At 54.6% G+C, this 16,263-nt stretch overlaps 2 protein-coding genes and 1 long non-coding RNA gene across 3 annotated transcripts; 1 reads left to right on the forward strand and 2 right to left on the reverse strand.

Annotated features, from left to right (window-relative positions):
• On the forward strand, window positions 1-2,299 carry Pdf (peptide deformylase (mitochondrial); the record flags this gene model as incomplete). The annotated part of the gene is given in 2 exon segments (XM_013503933.1): window positions 1-291; window positions 1,617-2,299. Coding segments are annotated over 2 exon segments (449 nt in total), but the record flags the coding sequence as incomplete, so codon positions are not given.
• A 249-nt stretch (window positions 2,300-2,548) lies between these two features.
• Window positions 2,549-3,920, reverse strand: LOC106146558. Its single transcript, XR_001231047.1, has 2 exons — window positions 2,832-3,920; window positions 2,549-2,703 (listed from the first exon to the last, which is right to left on the reverse strand). It is a non-coding gene; the product is annotated as an uncharacterized LOC106146558 (long non-coding RNA).
• A 1,157-nt stretch (window positions 3,921-5,077) lies between these two features.
• Vps4a (vacuolar protein sorting 4 homolog A (S. cerevisiae)) lies at window positions 5,078-12,104 on the reverse strand (the record flags this gene model as incomplete). The annotated part of the gene is given in 10 exon segments (XM_013503932.1): window positions 5,078-5,813; window positions 6,383-6,523; window positions 7,859-8,078; window positions 8,295-8,376; window positions 8,614-8,762; window positions 9,223-9,379; window positions 9,876-9,995; window positions 10,087-10,148; window positions 11,769-11,916; window positions 11,993-12,104. Coding segments are annotated over 10 exon segments (1,293 nt in total), but the record flags the coding sequence as incomplete, so codon positions are not given.
• Between the last annotated feature and the right edge of the window lie 4,159 nt (window positions 12,105-16,263).

Raw genomic sequence — 16,263 nt, forward strand, 5'->3', positions numbered from 1 at the left:
TGGTGCAGCGGCTGGTGCAGGTGATGCGGCGGCGGCGCTGCGTGGGCCTGAGCGCGCCGCAGCTGGGGGTGCCGCTGCAGGTGCTGGCCCTGGAGCTCCCGGACGAGCTCTTCCGCACCTACGCGCCGCGCCTGCGCGAGCTCCGCCAAATGCAGCCCTTCCCGCTGCGCGTGCTCGTGAACCCAAGTGTGCGTGTGCTGGACAGCAGGCTCGTCACCTTCCCAGAGGGCTGCGAGAGCGTCGCAGGCTTCCTGGCCCACGTGCCCCGCTTCCAGGCGGTGCAGATCTCAGGTGCGGGCTGAGGGGTAGGCCGGGCGGACACGCGAGCTGTGCGAGCCCACGAAACGGTTCCCGCGGAGCTCCCGCAGGAGCGCGGGACTAAGGAGCACCGGGCTGGTGGGAAGGGAGGCTCCGAGGGGATGCAGACACGGGGTGGGGCCCTGGGGTTGGGAGGTGCCCTGATTGTGCTCTCAGTTCCCCGCTGGGTCGTTGCCTCTTTTTTTGGCGCTGTTGGGGCTTGAACCCAGAGCCTTCGCATTGAGCTACATCCCCAGCCTTTTGGTGTTATGTAGTCGAGGATGGCCTTGAACTCTCAGCGATCCTCCTCCCTAAGCCTCCCGAGTGCAGCCTGTTTACTTTTCATTTTGAGAAAGGGCGTCGCTAAGTTGCCCTGGGTGGGCTCAAACCTGGGATCTTCCTCAGCCTCCCGAGCGCTGGGATTGCAGGTGTATGCGAGGCCGCAACACCCGGCTGTGGCCTGCTCCCGCTGCTGCTCCCTCCCTCCGTCCCCCGACTCCGTGCCCCTCTCCTGCTACTCTACCAGAGTGGGGTTGTAGAAGTGGGACCCACCTTTGCCCAACCCTGGAAGACGTGTTAGGCCTGTGATCCCGCAGCTGTTTGGTGGGGGGCAGCCCTCTGCTGGGTGTGGGATGCTTGTTCCTACTGAGCAAGCCAGCTGTTTGAAATGGTGTCCCTTCAGTTTTTTTTCTTTTTGTCCCTTCAGTTTCTGCATTAGGGGAGCAGTTCTTGTGAATGGAAGGTGTTCAGAGGAAGGCACCTGAGCAGAACTTCTCAAAAGTTGAGAACCAGGCTGACTGTTTGGGGAGTGGGCAGAATGAAGGTGTCTTTTCTTTTTTTCCTTTGGTGCCAAAGACTGAACACAGGGCCCGGCACATCTAGACAGGCAGTATTCCACTGAACCACTCAGCTGTACCCCAGCCCAAGGAAGGGCTGTTCTGTGTATGTGTGTCTATACCTATATGGAGGTGTATGTATCTGTGTGTACATATATACACACACTTCTGGGAGGGGTACTGGGAATTAAGCTTTGGGCCTCTGCATTTAGCTGCATCCTCAGGCCTTTTAAATTTTTTTAAATTTTGAGATAAGTACATGCTGAGTTAAGTTCCCCAGGCTGGGCCTGAACTAGAAATCCTCCTGGCTGAGCCTCCCAGTGTTGGGATTACAGGGATGCGTCACTGTGCCCAGTTCATCTATCATCTTTCTGCTGTCGCCCCCTGTAAATAGGAACTGCCAGGACAGGACACAGGGCAAAGAGCCTGAGAAAGATGCAGTTCAGTATGCCCCGCCTCAGTCAGCTTGGAACTTTCTTGCAGGGCTGAACCCCAGAGGAGAGCAGGTGGTGTGGCAGGCGAGCGGCTGGACGGCCCGCATCATCCAGCACGAGATGGACCACTTGCAGGGCTGCTTATTCATTGACAAAATGGACACCAGGACGTTCACAAATGTGCACTGGATGGAGGTGAATGACTGAGGCCTTCCTGCTGGGGCTGAGGCTCTGGAAAACCGAGGTGCAAACACTTCAGCTTGAGCTGGGCACATCTTGGTCTCAATCTGGTATTGGCCCTCATTTGACTGGAAATGGTAACCTGCTAACGCATGCTGAACCGAGCCAGGGAAAGAGGCTGGAAATGTTTGCCCTGAAATGAGCTCTGCACAAGACACTGCCTACAACTTGAAGAGAAAAACAGCTCCCTAAAGGAGGAGGCAGTCCCTGACAATTCTTCACGGAGAGACGTGGGACATGGAAATAACCATTCTCATTACAAACGATCTCACAAGACCTGTGTAATCTGCTGCCAGGGCCACAACTGATGATAATATAGTCCCCAGTTATCTGAAAGCTTTGTTTAAAAATGTAGGCAAGGTTGGGATTGGCCACCTTGTGAGTTCTTTTTACAAAGAGTTTGTTGGGTGTCTGACCTTAAAGTCCTTGGTTTGCCTTAGACACCAGTTGCTTGTGGAAGTAAAAACATGGGACAGTGTAGTCCCTGCTGAAGGAAATATTTAATGACAGCATTCATGTAAGTACGTACCACATGTTTTAACAGGCTCAGATACAGTTCCAAACTTGGGAAAGATCGAACTCTCTTGGGTAGCTGGTACTTGGCTCGTTCCTTGGCAGAGGCCATGGAGCAGGGGTGGGGTGATAACTGATAGGGGCTCAGGACAGAAATAGAACTGGTGCTTACTGGTCACCACGGGTATTTTGAAAGACGAATGAGCATCACACTGAACAGTGTTCGGCTTTGAGGAACTCCAGAGGTCTCACCCCATCTTTATATGGAGGTCGGAGAAGCAGTTTCCTGGGTTTTTTGGTGTTGGGCATGGAACCTGGGGCCTTACGTGTGCGAAGTACACAGTCCTGCTGAGGTGCAACTCCAGCTGCCAAAGCTGGTGTGCCTGCAAAACAAACTCCCCTGAGTCACGGTACACAGGCAGTGAGAAGTCCATTAAATTGCTCAGACAGAAGGTTTTAAACGGCAGCCTAGGGAAGACCCCTTCTTCTCTATGGCTTTCTCTGAGCCCACCTGGGCAAGCAGATGTGATTCCGGCTACAGTTGGGTTTTGCAGAGGAGCTGGAGACTCAGCCCTGGGGAAGTTTGTAGAAAGCTCTTTATGCTGAAAAACACAGGGTCTATGAGGGGGTTGGTCGAGCCTCCTTTCACTTGGATAGTGTTCACCAGCTCCTTTGGCTTCCCACATTCTGATGCTTCCTACAGTCTTCAGGGGTTCCCCTTAGTGGCGCCTTTGTGGTGTTGATCAGCAGCAACAAATCCTTGCATTTTCAGTAAGGAAGGTCTCTTCCACCCAAGGTAGGTACAGTACTTATCAGCCACAAAAGCCGCACATACAAAGCAATGCCGAGGGGCTGGGGATTTAGCTCAGCGGTACAGCGCCTGCCCGGCAAGCGCAAGGTCATGAGTTTGATTCCCGGTACCGGAAAAAAAAAAAAAAAAAAAACAATGTCGAGCTAATGAAAGTTTCAGAAATCCACTTCTGCAGTGAAAGCCAATGCGGGCAGAAGTTGAGAAGAGTCCCCTGGTAGAGAAGTGATTTGCAGAGAAGGTACTTAAAGACGTTCCTCTGCCCATATTAGGTTGTTTAACATAGATGGTGTTGGGTCATGTGCTGGCAGCCCAAGCCCACAGCTTCCATCCCAGGATAGTTCAGCCTTAGTAATGGTTCCTGCTACTGAGGATGGAGAGAAAAAAATGGAAAGGCAGGTGTTTGTGAGCTCATCTAGGGCCAAGAGGACAAATGTAAGGGCCCTAAAGTTTCTGCCAGTCATCCCTGTGATATCAAGGTGCTTAAGCAGGAAGATTTGGGGGTCAGACCTGGCTCAAGTGTAAAATTTGTAAAACACAACTAGATGAAGTGAAGCTCCCCACAGGGAGCAGATGATGACCTTTTATTCCTAAACTTGCAAACGGGCTAAGGGCACACAACGAAGAACTGAGAGCACCAGAGTGACAGAAGATCCTAGCTACACTGCGGCAGAAATGCCAACTATAGATCATCTGCTGATGCTTCAAAAGGTGGGGGTGCCAGGCATGGTGGCGCACGCCTGTAATCCCAGCACTCGGGAGGCTGAGGCAGGAGGATCGTTGCCAGTTCAAGGCCAGCCTGGGCTACAAAGTGAACTCAAGACCAGCCTGAACTGCATAGCGAGACCCTATCTCAAAAAGACAAGAAAGTAAATAGAAATAAAAACAAAAGGTGGGTTTTTTTTTGTGGGGGAGGGAGCTAATCTACCAGTATTGGAAAATAGCTTAGAGCTCAACCTTTTTTGTTGTTTTTGTTTTTTTTTTTTTAAAAGACAGGATCTCACTATGCAGTTCAGGCTCTGAACTCACTATGTAGCCCAGGCTGGCCTCGAACTCACTCTGCCTCTTCTGCCTCTGCCTCCCCAGTTGCTGCTGTAGGCATGTACCACAGAGCCCAACCTTCAAGCTGTTGATCAGAAGTTCATGTTAGCCGTTCCCAACTACAGCAAGGAATCCATAGTGCAAAGCCAACATGATGTAAGAGTTGGCCAACAAATGGATCAGTTCTGGCCCGTTCAGTTGTAAAGATAGAGAATTGGGCCTGAGAGTATAGCTCAGTGGTAGAGTTGTACTGAGCATTCACGAGCACTTAGGTTCAGTCCCTAGCACCAATAAAATAGAGGAACAATACTGGTTTTTGCAGGGAGGAAAAAGGCTACAATAGCCATTTCCCAGGCTCCAAGCTTTGTTTCCTGTGCTAGGCCTCTGTGCACAGGATGAACATGCCATTGTCTCTTGCATCTACTCATCACATGGCCTTTCCGGGGCTGCCAGCTCTGGAGCTTGGTGTCTGTCAGGGGTCACTGCTTCCCACGGGTGCCTGGCAGGCATATCACTGAGGAGGGCTGCAGTCCACTTCTAAACAGGGTGCCTGACATAGGCCCAGCATTATCTATCTAGTCTTCCAAAAGGCAGAAATCTGAATTTTTATTTCAGCTCTGGACTTTAAATGTGACAGTAGACCACCTGCAGGCCACATCTGGCCCATAGGACTCCCTGTTGGCAGTCTCTGGTCTAGAAACTGAACAGCAGCAAGAGCTGTTTAGTTCTTTGAACATCCCCACGTGAAATTCCAGGCCACCGGGGAAATGACTGGAGGGCAGGCCGAAGGAGAGCAGTAGGGGACAAGCACTGCCAACATCCTAGTCTGCTAAAGAGGAAAGCAGGGGGTCTTCTCCTTGGAAGCAAGAGTGGCCTTCAAAGAGGCCCAGACAAGAGTCAAAATGAAGTCTGGTTCAAGAAGGGAAGGGATTTATTAGACATCTCCAGGACAAGGCCCCGGGGGCAGTGGCGGGGCTCGGCGTTCTCACACCCAGGAAGGAAAGGCAGCAGTGAAGACCGCCTGCCCGCCTTCCCATCACAGCAGCCCTGTGCTCACAGAAACCGCTTCCTCCTGCAGGGAAGACGGCCTGGAGGCGCACCAGGAGGGTGGGAATGGCTTTTCTTACTTCCATCAGTCTGTCCTCAAGGGGCTGAAGTTGGGTGTGAAGGGAGCAGGGGCTGGGCCTGGCTGCTCCCCTGCTTGACACTTCTAGGTGATTTTATTTATAAACAAGACAGAAATCAAAGCAGCATTAATTTAGGGGAACAAAACAAAACAAGAAGTTAAAAAAAAAAAAAGAGGAAGGAGTCGGTAAGCATCCAGGAGGGAGAAGTAGGGACAGCCAGCGTCCTCCCAGTGGAAAGGGCTGCGGGGCGTCTGCGCTGCGGGGCGTCTTCCTGCTCCCTGGCTGGCAGCGGATGGCAGAGGAGCCGTAGTGACTACAGCGCACCTGGAGCCCTGTCTGGCCACTGACTTAGGGAGTACTGTGGATTTGCCCCAGCCTACTTGCCACCTTCATCATCACCCAGGTGAAGAAGCTCTTAACTCTCCTGTCCAAAGTCCTCTGAGAATTTCTTCACTTTCAGGAGGTCTTCCGCATTCACCGTGGGCCGGGTGGTGGCCAAAGACCGGAGCATGTCAGACTGCAAAGGCAAGAGCATGGGGCTGAGACATCGCCCCTCTTGCACCGCTGTGCCGCCCAGGCGGCAGGAGGCTGCCTCCGAAGTCACCCCTCCCACACAACCGCCTGTGGCATGGCCCTCCTTCCTGAGGCCGTGCGGATCATTTCCAGAGAGCCACCTTCCCATCTCAGGCCCCAGCAGCACGCTCCCAGCTCCCACCTGGGGCCTCGTGAATTGTGTGTCTACCCCGCGGCCCCACAGACACCTGCCGGGATAAGCACGGTTCAGACTAGGGCAAGAGGCTGCCTTCCCCACTGCATCAAAGCCAACCACAACTTTACCCCTTCCGGGTCACATAAGCCAGACCCCCAGAAGGACAGAGTCTTATTATGTGGACTTTATTTTTCTGTTAAAGAACAGATAATGCGAACACTACTGCTTCTGTCCTGGCAGGGACCCAAACCTGCGAAGGCAAACCTCTCAAAGGAGCCACAAGGGCCGAAGACACAGAAGGGGAGCAACTCAAGTTTTATTACCAGGCCCCCCCATTTTCTTGGCTCTGAAATCCTCCCTCCCAGCTGGGTGCTTACCATGCAAACCACAGGCTCTAAGAGTTTGTCACCAGGGACATCCATCCAGGTCATCTCGATGGCCCCTGGGTCCCCTGGCGAGCACGGAGTCAGGAGGTCATCGATCATAATGCTAGGGTTGGTTCGGGAAGGGCCACAGACCTGAAACCAAGCAGGAGTCTGACAGGCTGGCAGAGCTGCCCGCAGAGTGAGGAAGACAGCCTCATTTCTAAGGGCAGTCCGAAGAGAGGCTGGTGGAGGGACAGGCTCCTTCAAAGCTCCTGAGCTGAGTGAGCAGAGTGGCTCCAGGTCTGACATCAGGGGCGCCCACTCACAGGCGCCCCTGAGAGTGCAGGTCTAAAGTGGGGATTTACTGGGTGTGGTGGCATACACCTATAGTCCCAGCAATTAGGAGGTTGGGAATGGCTTTTCTTACTTCCATCAGTCACTCACAGGCGCCCACGGCCCTGGTCTCCAGAATCTCAGCTTCTCACCTTCCTCAGCGACGGCATCAAGTCTCACCACAATTTCAGTTGCAGCAATACGGTTTTCCCGCTGAAATCTACAGGACCAGCAAACAGCCCCTTCTCTCACCCCCTCCAGTTTGTGGCTCAAATGCTACTGTGCATGGCCTGTCCTTTAACACTGCAACCCGCTCACCCCTCTGAACCTCTGGAGCTCCTGCTCTCCCTGTCCCTGCGCTGCCTCCCTGTCACCATCCTCTAAGGAGCCAGTTTTTACCTTGGCCGTCTCCCTCTACTTGAAGGGCGGCTCCTGGAAAGCAGAGGTGTTTCCTGCTGTTTTCTGGTCACTGATGTCTCCCTGGTGCCTACAATGCCAGGACATAGCAGACCCACAGGAGACACTCAAGAGATTCCTGGTGAATCCCCACTTTATTTATGTAGGTCTTTTTGAGACAGGGTCTTGCTATGCAGTTCAGGCCGGCCTCAAACTCACAGCAGTCCTGCTGCCTCAACCTCCTAATTGCTGGGACTATAGGTGTGTGCCACCACACCCAGTAAATCCCCACTTTAGACCTGCACTCTTCAGGCATTTCCTTGGTGTGCACCCTGCCCACAGGCACGGTGGAGTTGAGGCTACTCTGTCCTCTGCTTTCTCACAGCTAGAGACAGGCGCACTCAAGGATGAGCTGCAGGAAAGGGAGGACAGGTCCAGCCCTGCCCCTGGCTTCTGCCCCGGTTCTCCAGGACACTGAGAATGTGTGCCCTGAGGAGAAGCCAGGGAAACTGATAACCCCTCATTCTAGTGACACTGTCTAAGATTTGCTTACCATTCACCTCCTCTGCTGAGAGGCTGGGGAGGGTACTGGGGACGGACGCCAGGGCCTTAATACCGAGCTACATCCCCAGTACCTTTTTGTTTTTGAGACAGGGTCTTGCTAAGTCACTAAGTTGCCCTGGCTGGGCTTGAACTCCGGCCGCGGCCTCCCAGAGTGCTGGGATTACACGTGTGCACCACCACGCCCGAACCACCCACCTTCTTGAAGTGCGTTGCCGACTGGACTTTTCTGACAGGCTGCATGAGGGAGTCCCGCACGATGATGCTGATGTCTGCGCCCGAGTAGCCCTCTGTCTTCCGGGCCAGCTCGTGGATGTTGGCGTCTGTGAGGTTGTGGGGAGTGCTCCCCAGATGCAACCGGAACATCTGGGCGCGGGCAGCTTCCTCAGGCAACGGGATGTAAATGCGCTTTTCGAACCTAGAGAGCAAAGCCCGTGGCAGGAATGAGGCAAATCACTGAGCGGCGTTAATGCAGGGGCAGCACGGAGACTGCGGCCGCACCAAGGCCCTGAGAAACGCGCTTCACTGAGGGCTCTGCTCGGCGTGCAGACCAGAGCACTGCAGAGAACGGGGCTGGGCCCACCCACAGGCTGCCCAGGGCAGGGAGACCGCAGCACCCCTGTGGGGAACTCACCTCCTTCTAATGGCCGAGTCCAACACCCAGGGGATGTTTGTGGCACCAAGCACCAGAGTCCCGTCGTTGTTGTTCCCCACCCCTGTGGAGCAGGGAGAGACTCTGAGGGCGCCCGCAGGTCCGTCAGCGCCCTCTGCCACACTCAGAGTCCCAGATGAAATTAAGCTAGCCTGGCTCTGGCAGGTGAGGAGACTACAAAGCTGCCGGCCCAGAGCTGTGAAAGCCTGCCCGAGGCCTGAAGCCGGCACCTCTAGGTGCTTCTCCACCCCACAGCGATCAACTGCGGCCACTGCCAAGGGGGCCCAGGACTGGGACGCACCCTGCATCTGGACCAGGAACTCTGTTTTGATCCTCCGGGCAGCCTCGCTCTCGTTCTCATTTCGGGACCCACACAGGGAGTCTACCTCGTCGATGAAGATGATGGAGGGCTTGTGCTGCCTGGCCAGCTCGAAGAGGTTCTTCACGAGCCTGAGGGGGACAGCGGCTTAGGAGCCGGACACTCCGGAATGTGCCTGCCGAGGTCGTCACCACTGTTCTCGTCGTTCCCATAGGAACAATGGTGGTGACAAGTCCGCACCAAGGGGGAGGGCGTGCCTCGGCACTGCTTCAGATCCCAGCTCTGGACTCAGGACAGGGCATTTCCTTTCCTCTGAGCCTCACTTTCCTCACGTGCCAATGGGAGCCAGTGTGGGGAACAGGTAAAATATATCCAGCGCCCTAACTGGAGATTGGGCCGATACTGTCACATTGGTGCCTTCCCCTTGCTTCTGGGTACTTCATCTCCCGGGTTCCCTTCCAGGTTCCCCAGTCCGCCAGGACAGGGCCCCACCCAAAACGCTGGCCAAATCTAGCTCTCCTACTACTGTCCTGGCGCCTCTGGGAAGTGACCCCGAGGGGCAGGGGAGCTGGGCTGCCCCGGCTGACTTACTTCTCACTCTCCCCCAACCACTTAGACATCAGATCAGAGGAGGACACGGAGAAGAAGGTGGAGTTGTTGGCCTCTGTTGCCACAGCTTTGGCCAGATAGGATTTCCCTGTGCCAGGGGGTCCGAAGAGCAGTATTCCTCGCCAAGGGGTGCGCTTGCCTGCAAAAAGAACAAACCCAAGTCAGCCTCTTCCTGACAAAATAAAGGCGGGAGGTCTTCAGTCACTGTAAATAGAGTAAAACAGTTCTGTAAAGCGGCTGATCGGGGAGCACAGGCAGAAGGGACCTAAGGACCTGCTCGGAGCACAGTCCTCACCCTTGTTAACCACTGTGCCCAGGCCTTGCAACGCTCACCTCAAAATTCCACTCACAAAAAGGTTTTTTTCTTTCTCAGGGCTGGGGACTAAATCCGTGCCTCGTGCATGCTAGGCAAGCGCTCTGCCGCTGAGCTACATCTCAGCTCGCCAGTGCTCTTGACGGCGGCAGCGGGGAGCAGGCCCCAGGGCCTCTCCCGACGGCACACATGCGAGGCCAGGCCCTGTCCCGTGGGCCAAGGCTGCCGAAGCCATCTGCTTTGGGACACTGCAGAGGGGACCCACGCCGGCTCCCATAGGAGCCTGAGTTTACACCTGCACCTCTGGTGGCTCAGCTCTTACCTGTGAACAAGTGTGGGAATTTAATTGGCAAAATGACAGCTTCTTTGAGGGCCTCCTTGGCCCCCTCCAGCCCGGCCACGTCATTCCACCGTATGTTGGGCTTCTCCATCACAACAGCACCTGCAGCGGGAGGCCCGGCATGAGCAAGAGCCGATGCAGGGCTCCCACAGCCCCTCACAGGACATGCAGCACGCGGGCTCGGGCCGCTTACCCATGAGCTGCTCCTGCAGCTTCTTCTTCTCTGGATTATCCCCTTCGCTGTCACTGTCACTACTGAGAGAGGAAACGGAAGCTAACACGCTGGGCCTCAGCCTGGAGCCAAAGGGCTATGAGCGCTGGGCTCTGCCACAGCACCTGGGTGAGGAATGTTCCCAGCTCAGCTCTGCCGAGGGACAGGTGAGCGGGTCAGGCCTGCAGGTGTCAGGGCCACACGCTCTCCTCCAGCAAACACAGTCACAGTGATGTCGTGTGTTTTTTTTTTATTAAGGGAATACAGGTTGGGAAGTCTACCCTGTCCTGAGGACTGGAGAGGAAAATGTGCTTTGGCTGGACTTCAAGGGCAGCCAGCCAGTCAGGTAAATGTAGTCATCAGGGGCCTTTTGTATAGACTTGGAAACAGCACATGGCAGCGACCCCACAGTAATCCAAAGGACAGACAAGAGGTACACGGCCACGACTCGAGAGTAATCCAAAGGACAGACAAGAAGTAAAGTTTGAAATGAAACGGAAAGCTGGGCACATCTATCATCCCAGCACGCTGGGAAGCTGAGGCAGGAGGATCCCAAGTTTGAACTCAGCTTGAGCAACTTACTGAGAACCTGTCTTAGGGCTGGGGAGGTAACTCAGTGTGACGACCCTGGGTTCACTCCCTAGTACCATGCACACTCATGCACACACATGCACACACGCACTAAAGGGGAAGCTGGGGCGAGGTGCACGCTTATAATTCCAGCTACTCAGGAGAATTCTAAGTTGGAAGCCATCCTGGGCAGTTTAGACTGCCTGAAAATGACCAATAAAAAGGTTGGTGACGCGGCTTGGTGCTCAGAGCTCGTCCTTAGTTTGCTTAGCATTTGACCCCTGGCTTGCATGAGGCCCTGGTTCAATCCTGTCACACACATAAGACACCTCTAAAGGGGATGGGCTCTGACCCTAATGGCCACTTTCTATCCTGACACCACTTATTTGTCGCCCTTAAAACTCTTCTGCGTCTCCTATCCCTCAGCACACCTCTCACCTGGGAATCTGACTGCAGGCGTGTGCTCCGCGTCCGGGAGGAAGTCTCACCTCCTGGAGCCCCCCCACTCCCGCCCAGGGCACCAGGCCCCTGTGCGCGGCTGACTGGCCTCGCCCTGGCGGGCAGAGCCCAGGCCTGAGCTGAGAGGCATGGCGATGCCTGCTGTGGAGCCACAGGCCAGTGCCAGAGATCCAGTCGCACTGGGTCTGGCTCTGTGACCTTGGCTGTACCTCTTCACCTCTCTGGTGAGGATGCTTCTTTGTGATGACAGCAGCTGGCGTTTACTGAATGCTCACCATGTGCCAAGCTCCCTTCTGAGGCTCTGTCATGTCACCCCCTCTGCTCCCTACAGCGGCGCTGGGGCAGAGCTCCCTCGTCCTCCCTCCTGGGCAAGGCAGTGGCAGAGCCAGGTTCCAACCCGAGAGCAGGGCTGTGAGAGGCCAAGGCTGTCACCCCTCGCCAGGCGTTTCTATGCAGACCAGCACAGTGACTCGGAAACATGCTCTGTGAAGTGCCAGGGAGAGCAGCTGCTGCCGTAACAGGAGCAAGAGTTTCCCACAGTGTGGCTGCCATGCAAGTCCGAGCGGCACCGGCACGGAGAATGACATCGCCATGTGAAGAGGGCGCGGAGCCAGCGGTGCGCTCCACTCACTCACCCCTTGCCCTCGCTCTGATTCTCCTTCACGGGCTTCTTGCTGTGCTTCTCTTTGTTTTTTAAATAATCCTTCAGCTTCTCCGCCCGGTCTAGGTACTGCACACACTTGGCTCGAATGCTCTCCTTGGCCTTGTCACTGTGAGCCTCATCTGCAAAAGGGATGCAGGGTGGCCCTGTGAGCCCCGAGCGCCCTGCTCGCAGAGCCCGTGACCCCGCGTGACTCACACTTGATGGCGTGCAGGAAGTACTCCACGGCATGCTGGTACAGCCGCAGCGCCTCCTCGTAGTTCTTGGCTTTGTCCTCCTCTGTGGCTTTCGTCACCAGATCAATGGCTTTCTGGAAAGGCAAGGCAGACAGCTGAGGGCTTCCGAGGAGCTCCAGAAAGGCCTGGTCCTCCCAAGCAACAGGATGAGATTGACAAGAGACAGTGCCAGGCCTGCGGCCTGCGGATTTATTGGTCACGGGCCATTATACTGCCCTACTTTTCGGACACCAACTAGAAGGGCTTTACAAGGAAGCTTCAGAAGACGGCCATCCCTCCTCACAGGGAGCTCAGGCCGTTCAAGGCAGCCTCCTTCCAGCCTTCGCCCTGGACTCCAGCAGTGGAACCCTGACTTCACATCCTGGGCTTGGGCTCCCGGGCAAAGCCACAGGACTTTCTACTTCACTCACTCAAGGGAAAGAGCGCCAGAACCGTGAGGGGCAACACCGGAAACAATCGAATGCTGTTTCACTCAGCGAGGAGGCCAGGGACGGAGCTTGGCCTGGGCCAGAGAGCCAGTCAGCTGGGAAAGTCCTTCATCCACCCAGGGGTTCTGACCTGAGAGACTGATGGATATCTGTCAATCAACCTCTCTCTCTCTCTTTTTCTATCATGGTACTGGGGACTGAATGCAAGGCCTCTGCCCTGAGCTATAGCCCCAGCCCTTTTGCCGATACATCAGCTTGAAGAGTTAAAAAAAAGTCCCAGAATATAGCTCAGTGGTGGTAGAGTGCCCTGGATTCAATATCCAGTACCACGAAAGAGAGATGGATTTAAAGCACCTCTGTCCCTGCTACTGGCCCAGCTCACCCTGCTTCTCTTGGCTGAGAAGGGCAGACTGTTGTCCTACATTGTGGGAAGCCGACACCGGGCGGGAGGCCGAGCCGCAGGACTCCCCACCCTGGCAGCTGCAGAAGGGACAGCGCTTGCTCACTCCAGAGGCAAACCGTGCTGCCAGGTGAGGGAACTGCGCCCCGGAGCTTCTGAGAACTGTGAGGGAGGGCGCCAGGTCTCCCCGAGTCTGACTACTGCTGCGGGCTGGTGCCCTCTGTGGAACAGGAAGCACCCCACATACAGTTTTAGAAACCACAACCGGGGGCCGGGGACTTAGCTCAGGAGTGTAGCGCCTGCCTGCCAAGCGTGAGGTCCTGAGTTCAATCCCTGGTACGGGGAAAACAAAGAAACCACAGCCCAACCAGAATGCTCCTCCTCCACCTGGTGTGCCACACTCACAGCCACAGCAAACACACCCTCCTGACCAGCCCTCGGCAGGGCCAGGGCCTTTGCTTGCTCCGTCCCCGCTGTGGGTAAGAAGCGCCAAGAGAAAGGCACACAGCTGTGTAAAATGGACAGGCTGGTGGGGCAGGCCAGGCTGATGTTAAGGGAAAGGTGAAAGCCTACGGCATTATGTCAGAGGAACCACTAGATTGAAGAGAAGAAAAAGTAAGAAAGGCTGGGGCTACTGCTGAGTGGTAGAGCGCTTGCCTAGCAGGCTTGAGGACCTGGGTTCGACCCCTAGGACTGAGGGGGAAAAAGTATTGGTTACAGCCGGGTGTGGCGGCACACGCCTGTAATCCCAACACTTGGGAGGCTGAGGCAGGAGGATCGTTGTGAGTTCGAGACCAGCCTGGGCTACAAAGTGAGCTCAAGGCCAGCCTGAACTGCATAGGGAGACCCTGTCTCAAAAAACAGATAAAAAACAAAACAAACAAACAAAAGTGTTGGTTACACTGGGCTTCATTCCCTCCAGAGGACAGCTAGGAGCCCTGGACCTTCTTGATCAGCTTATACACAAGCTTACACACAAGCTATCTGTTCTCTTCCTGCCGGCCCCTCAGATAAGACAATGCTCCTCTCCTGGTGGAAGGGACACACCCAAGTTCCTCAGACTCCTTTACTCTGTACTGCTTCAGTGTGTGTGTGTGTGTGTGTGTGTGTGTGTGTGTGTGCGCGCGCGCGCGCGTGTGTGTCTGTGTAGTTCACTCTGGCTTTGCACTCACTATGTGGCCCAGGGAGGGCTTGAACTTGAGATCCTCCTGCCCCAGCCTCCCGATCACTGGGATTATAGGCATTGAGCCCTTATGCCCACCTTCCTATACTGCTTCTTGCATGGGTCTGTTCTTCTGCAGCACAGGCTGGGAATAAAACTGGAGGTACGTGCTCCCTCCATGGAGCAAAGCACGCCCACCTCCTCGTTCCTCTTTTCTCCTTTTTATAGTGCCTATTAATTTTTCAAAGTATTGACGTTCACTGCATATACTGGGTTCCCATTCATCCCACTATTGTCCTGTAAGCCCCCCATTTACAGTACCCCCTCTGTCTTGTCTAATAATAGTCTTCCTTCTACTTCCGTGTCATCTTTGTTAGATCCCACATAAGGCGAACACGTGATGCCTGTCTTTCTGAGTCTGGCTTCTTCTTTCTGTCCTAAACACTACTCGTGCATCCAGCAACAAGTATAGTTTTCCACATGCAGGAGCTGTTAGCATTAGTGGAGAGAAACAGCTAACAGGAGGGTAAGGTGACAGATAAAACTGCCACGCTGCCGCATCTCGAGTAACACGTAAGGCAGAGGATGGGCATAAAGGAAAAGGGTGACAGAGATGTGCGGGCCGGGTGTGGTGGAGCGTGTCTGTGACCCCAGCACTCTGGGAGGCTTGAGCAAGACTGCAAGCTCCAGCCCAGCCTGGGCAGCTCAGTGACTTAGTGAGACCCTCCCTCAAAATTAAAAGTTAAAAGAAGTGTGGTGCTGAGGACATAGCTCCTTGTGAAGGCCCTGGTTTGCTCCCCAGTACGTGTGTGCGCACAGTAACAGAGGGCCTGGCAAATTTTTTCTATAAAGGCCGAGATGTTATGTAAATCTTTAGGTTTTGCCAGGCGGTACAATTTCTGTAGCAACTATTCAATTCTGCCTCTGTAGCACAAAAGCAGCAGCAGATAATATGTAAATGAAGGAGTGGGATTTATTCAATAAAACTTTATTTATAAGCACTGAAATTTGAATTTCAAATTATTTTCACGTGTCTTGAAAGCGTTTTTCCCCCCAGCCATTTAAAAAAATGACATTATATTAAGGAAGCGAATCACGAAGGACCTCATACTGGATGATTCCATTTACAAGAAACGCCCAGAACAGGGAAATTTAAAGAGCTAGGGGCTGGGGATTTAGCTCACCAGCAAAGCGCCTGCCTGGCAAGCGCAAGGTCGTGGGTTCGGTTCCCGATACCGGAGAAAAACAAAACAAACAAACAAACAAAAATTAAAAAAAAAAATAAATAAAGAGCTAGAAGGTGGATTAGCGGCTGCCCTGGGCTGGGAAAGATCGAGGATTGGGGAGTGACAGCCAAAGGGCAAAGGTTTTTTTCTTGGGGGGGGCGGGGTAGGGTGATGAAAATGTTCCAAAAAGTAATTGTAGTGATGGCTGCACAAGTCTGCGCTAAAAGCATTAAATGATACGCTTTGCGGGAAAGGTCGAATGCCTGTAATCCCAGCACTAGGGAGGTCGAGGCAGGAGGATCGGTGTGAGTTCGAGGCCAGCATAAAATATACAGTGAGAATCTGTCTCCAAAAAAGGGTACACTTAAACTCGGTGTAGTGGTGCATGTCTATAATCCCAGCACACTGGGAGGCTGAGGCAGAAGAATCGAAAGTTCTAGCCCAGTCTGGGCAACTTAGAGACTTAGTGAAATACTGCCTCAAAAAAAATTTTTAAAAAAGAAAGAAGGGCTGGGGGTGCAGCGAGGTGCAAAGGCCCTCGAACCGGGCTTTCACTGCTCGGAACCAGGCGGGGAAAACCATTCTCACTGCAGGCGCAGTTTGCTGACATGCTGGTAACGGGTCAGAGCTTATGCTTGTGGATGACGGGGTCCGGCTTTGGAGTCCATCTAATTCCTAGCCCAATTTATTCCGCGCCTGTGTCTCCGCCTGGAGCGCCCGACGGTCCCCCAGCACCCGCCGGCACCCACGCCCTGGCCCTGCTTCCCCGGAGCCGTGCTGACGCCCGGGCGCGCACCTGCTCGGCCGCGGCTCCCTGAGAACGCGTTCCCTGCGGCAATCTAAGCCATCTCGCCACGCACAGACCGCGGCCCCATCTACAGCAGAGGCGAATGCGACTCTAAGGTCGGAAACACGGTCCCGGGTCACACGCTACACCGCAGGGCCGGGGTCAGCGCCGGGCCGGGGGCTGCGCGCGTCTGCGTTTCCGGGCAGCACCTGGGGGCCGGCGTCACTGGC

Source organism: Chinchilla lanigera, unplaced genomic scaffold, assembly GCF_000276665.1.
Source record: "Chinchilla lanigera isolate Chin_1 unplaced genomic scaffold, ChiLan1.0 scaffold00083, whole genome shotgun sequence".
Classification (NCBI taxonomy): Eukaryota; Metazoa; Chordata; class Mammalia; order Rodentia; family Chinchillidae; genus Chinchilla; species Chinchilla lanigera.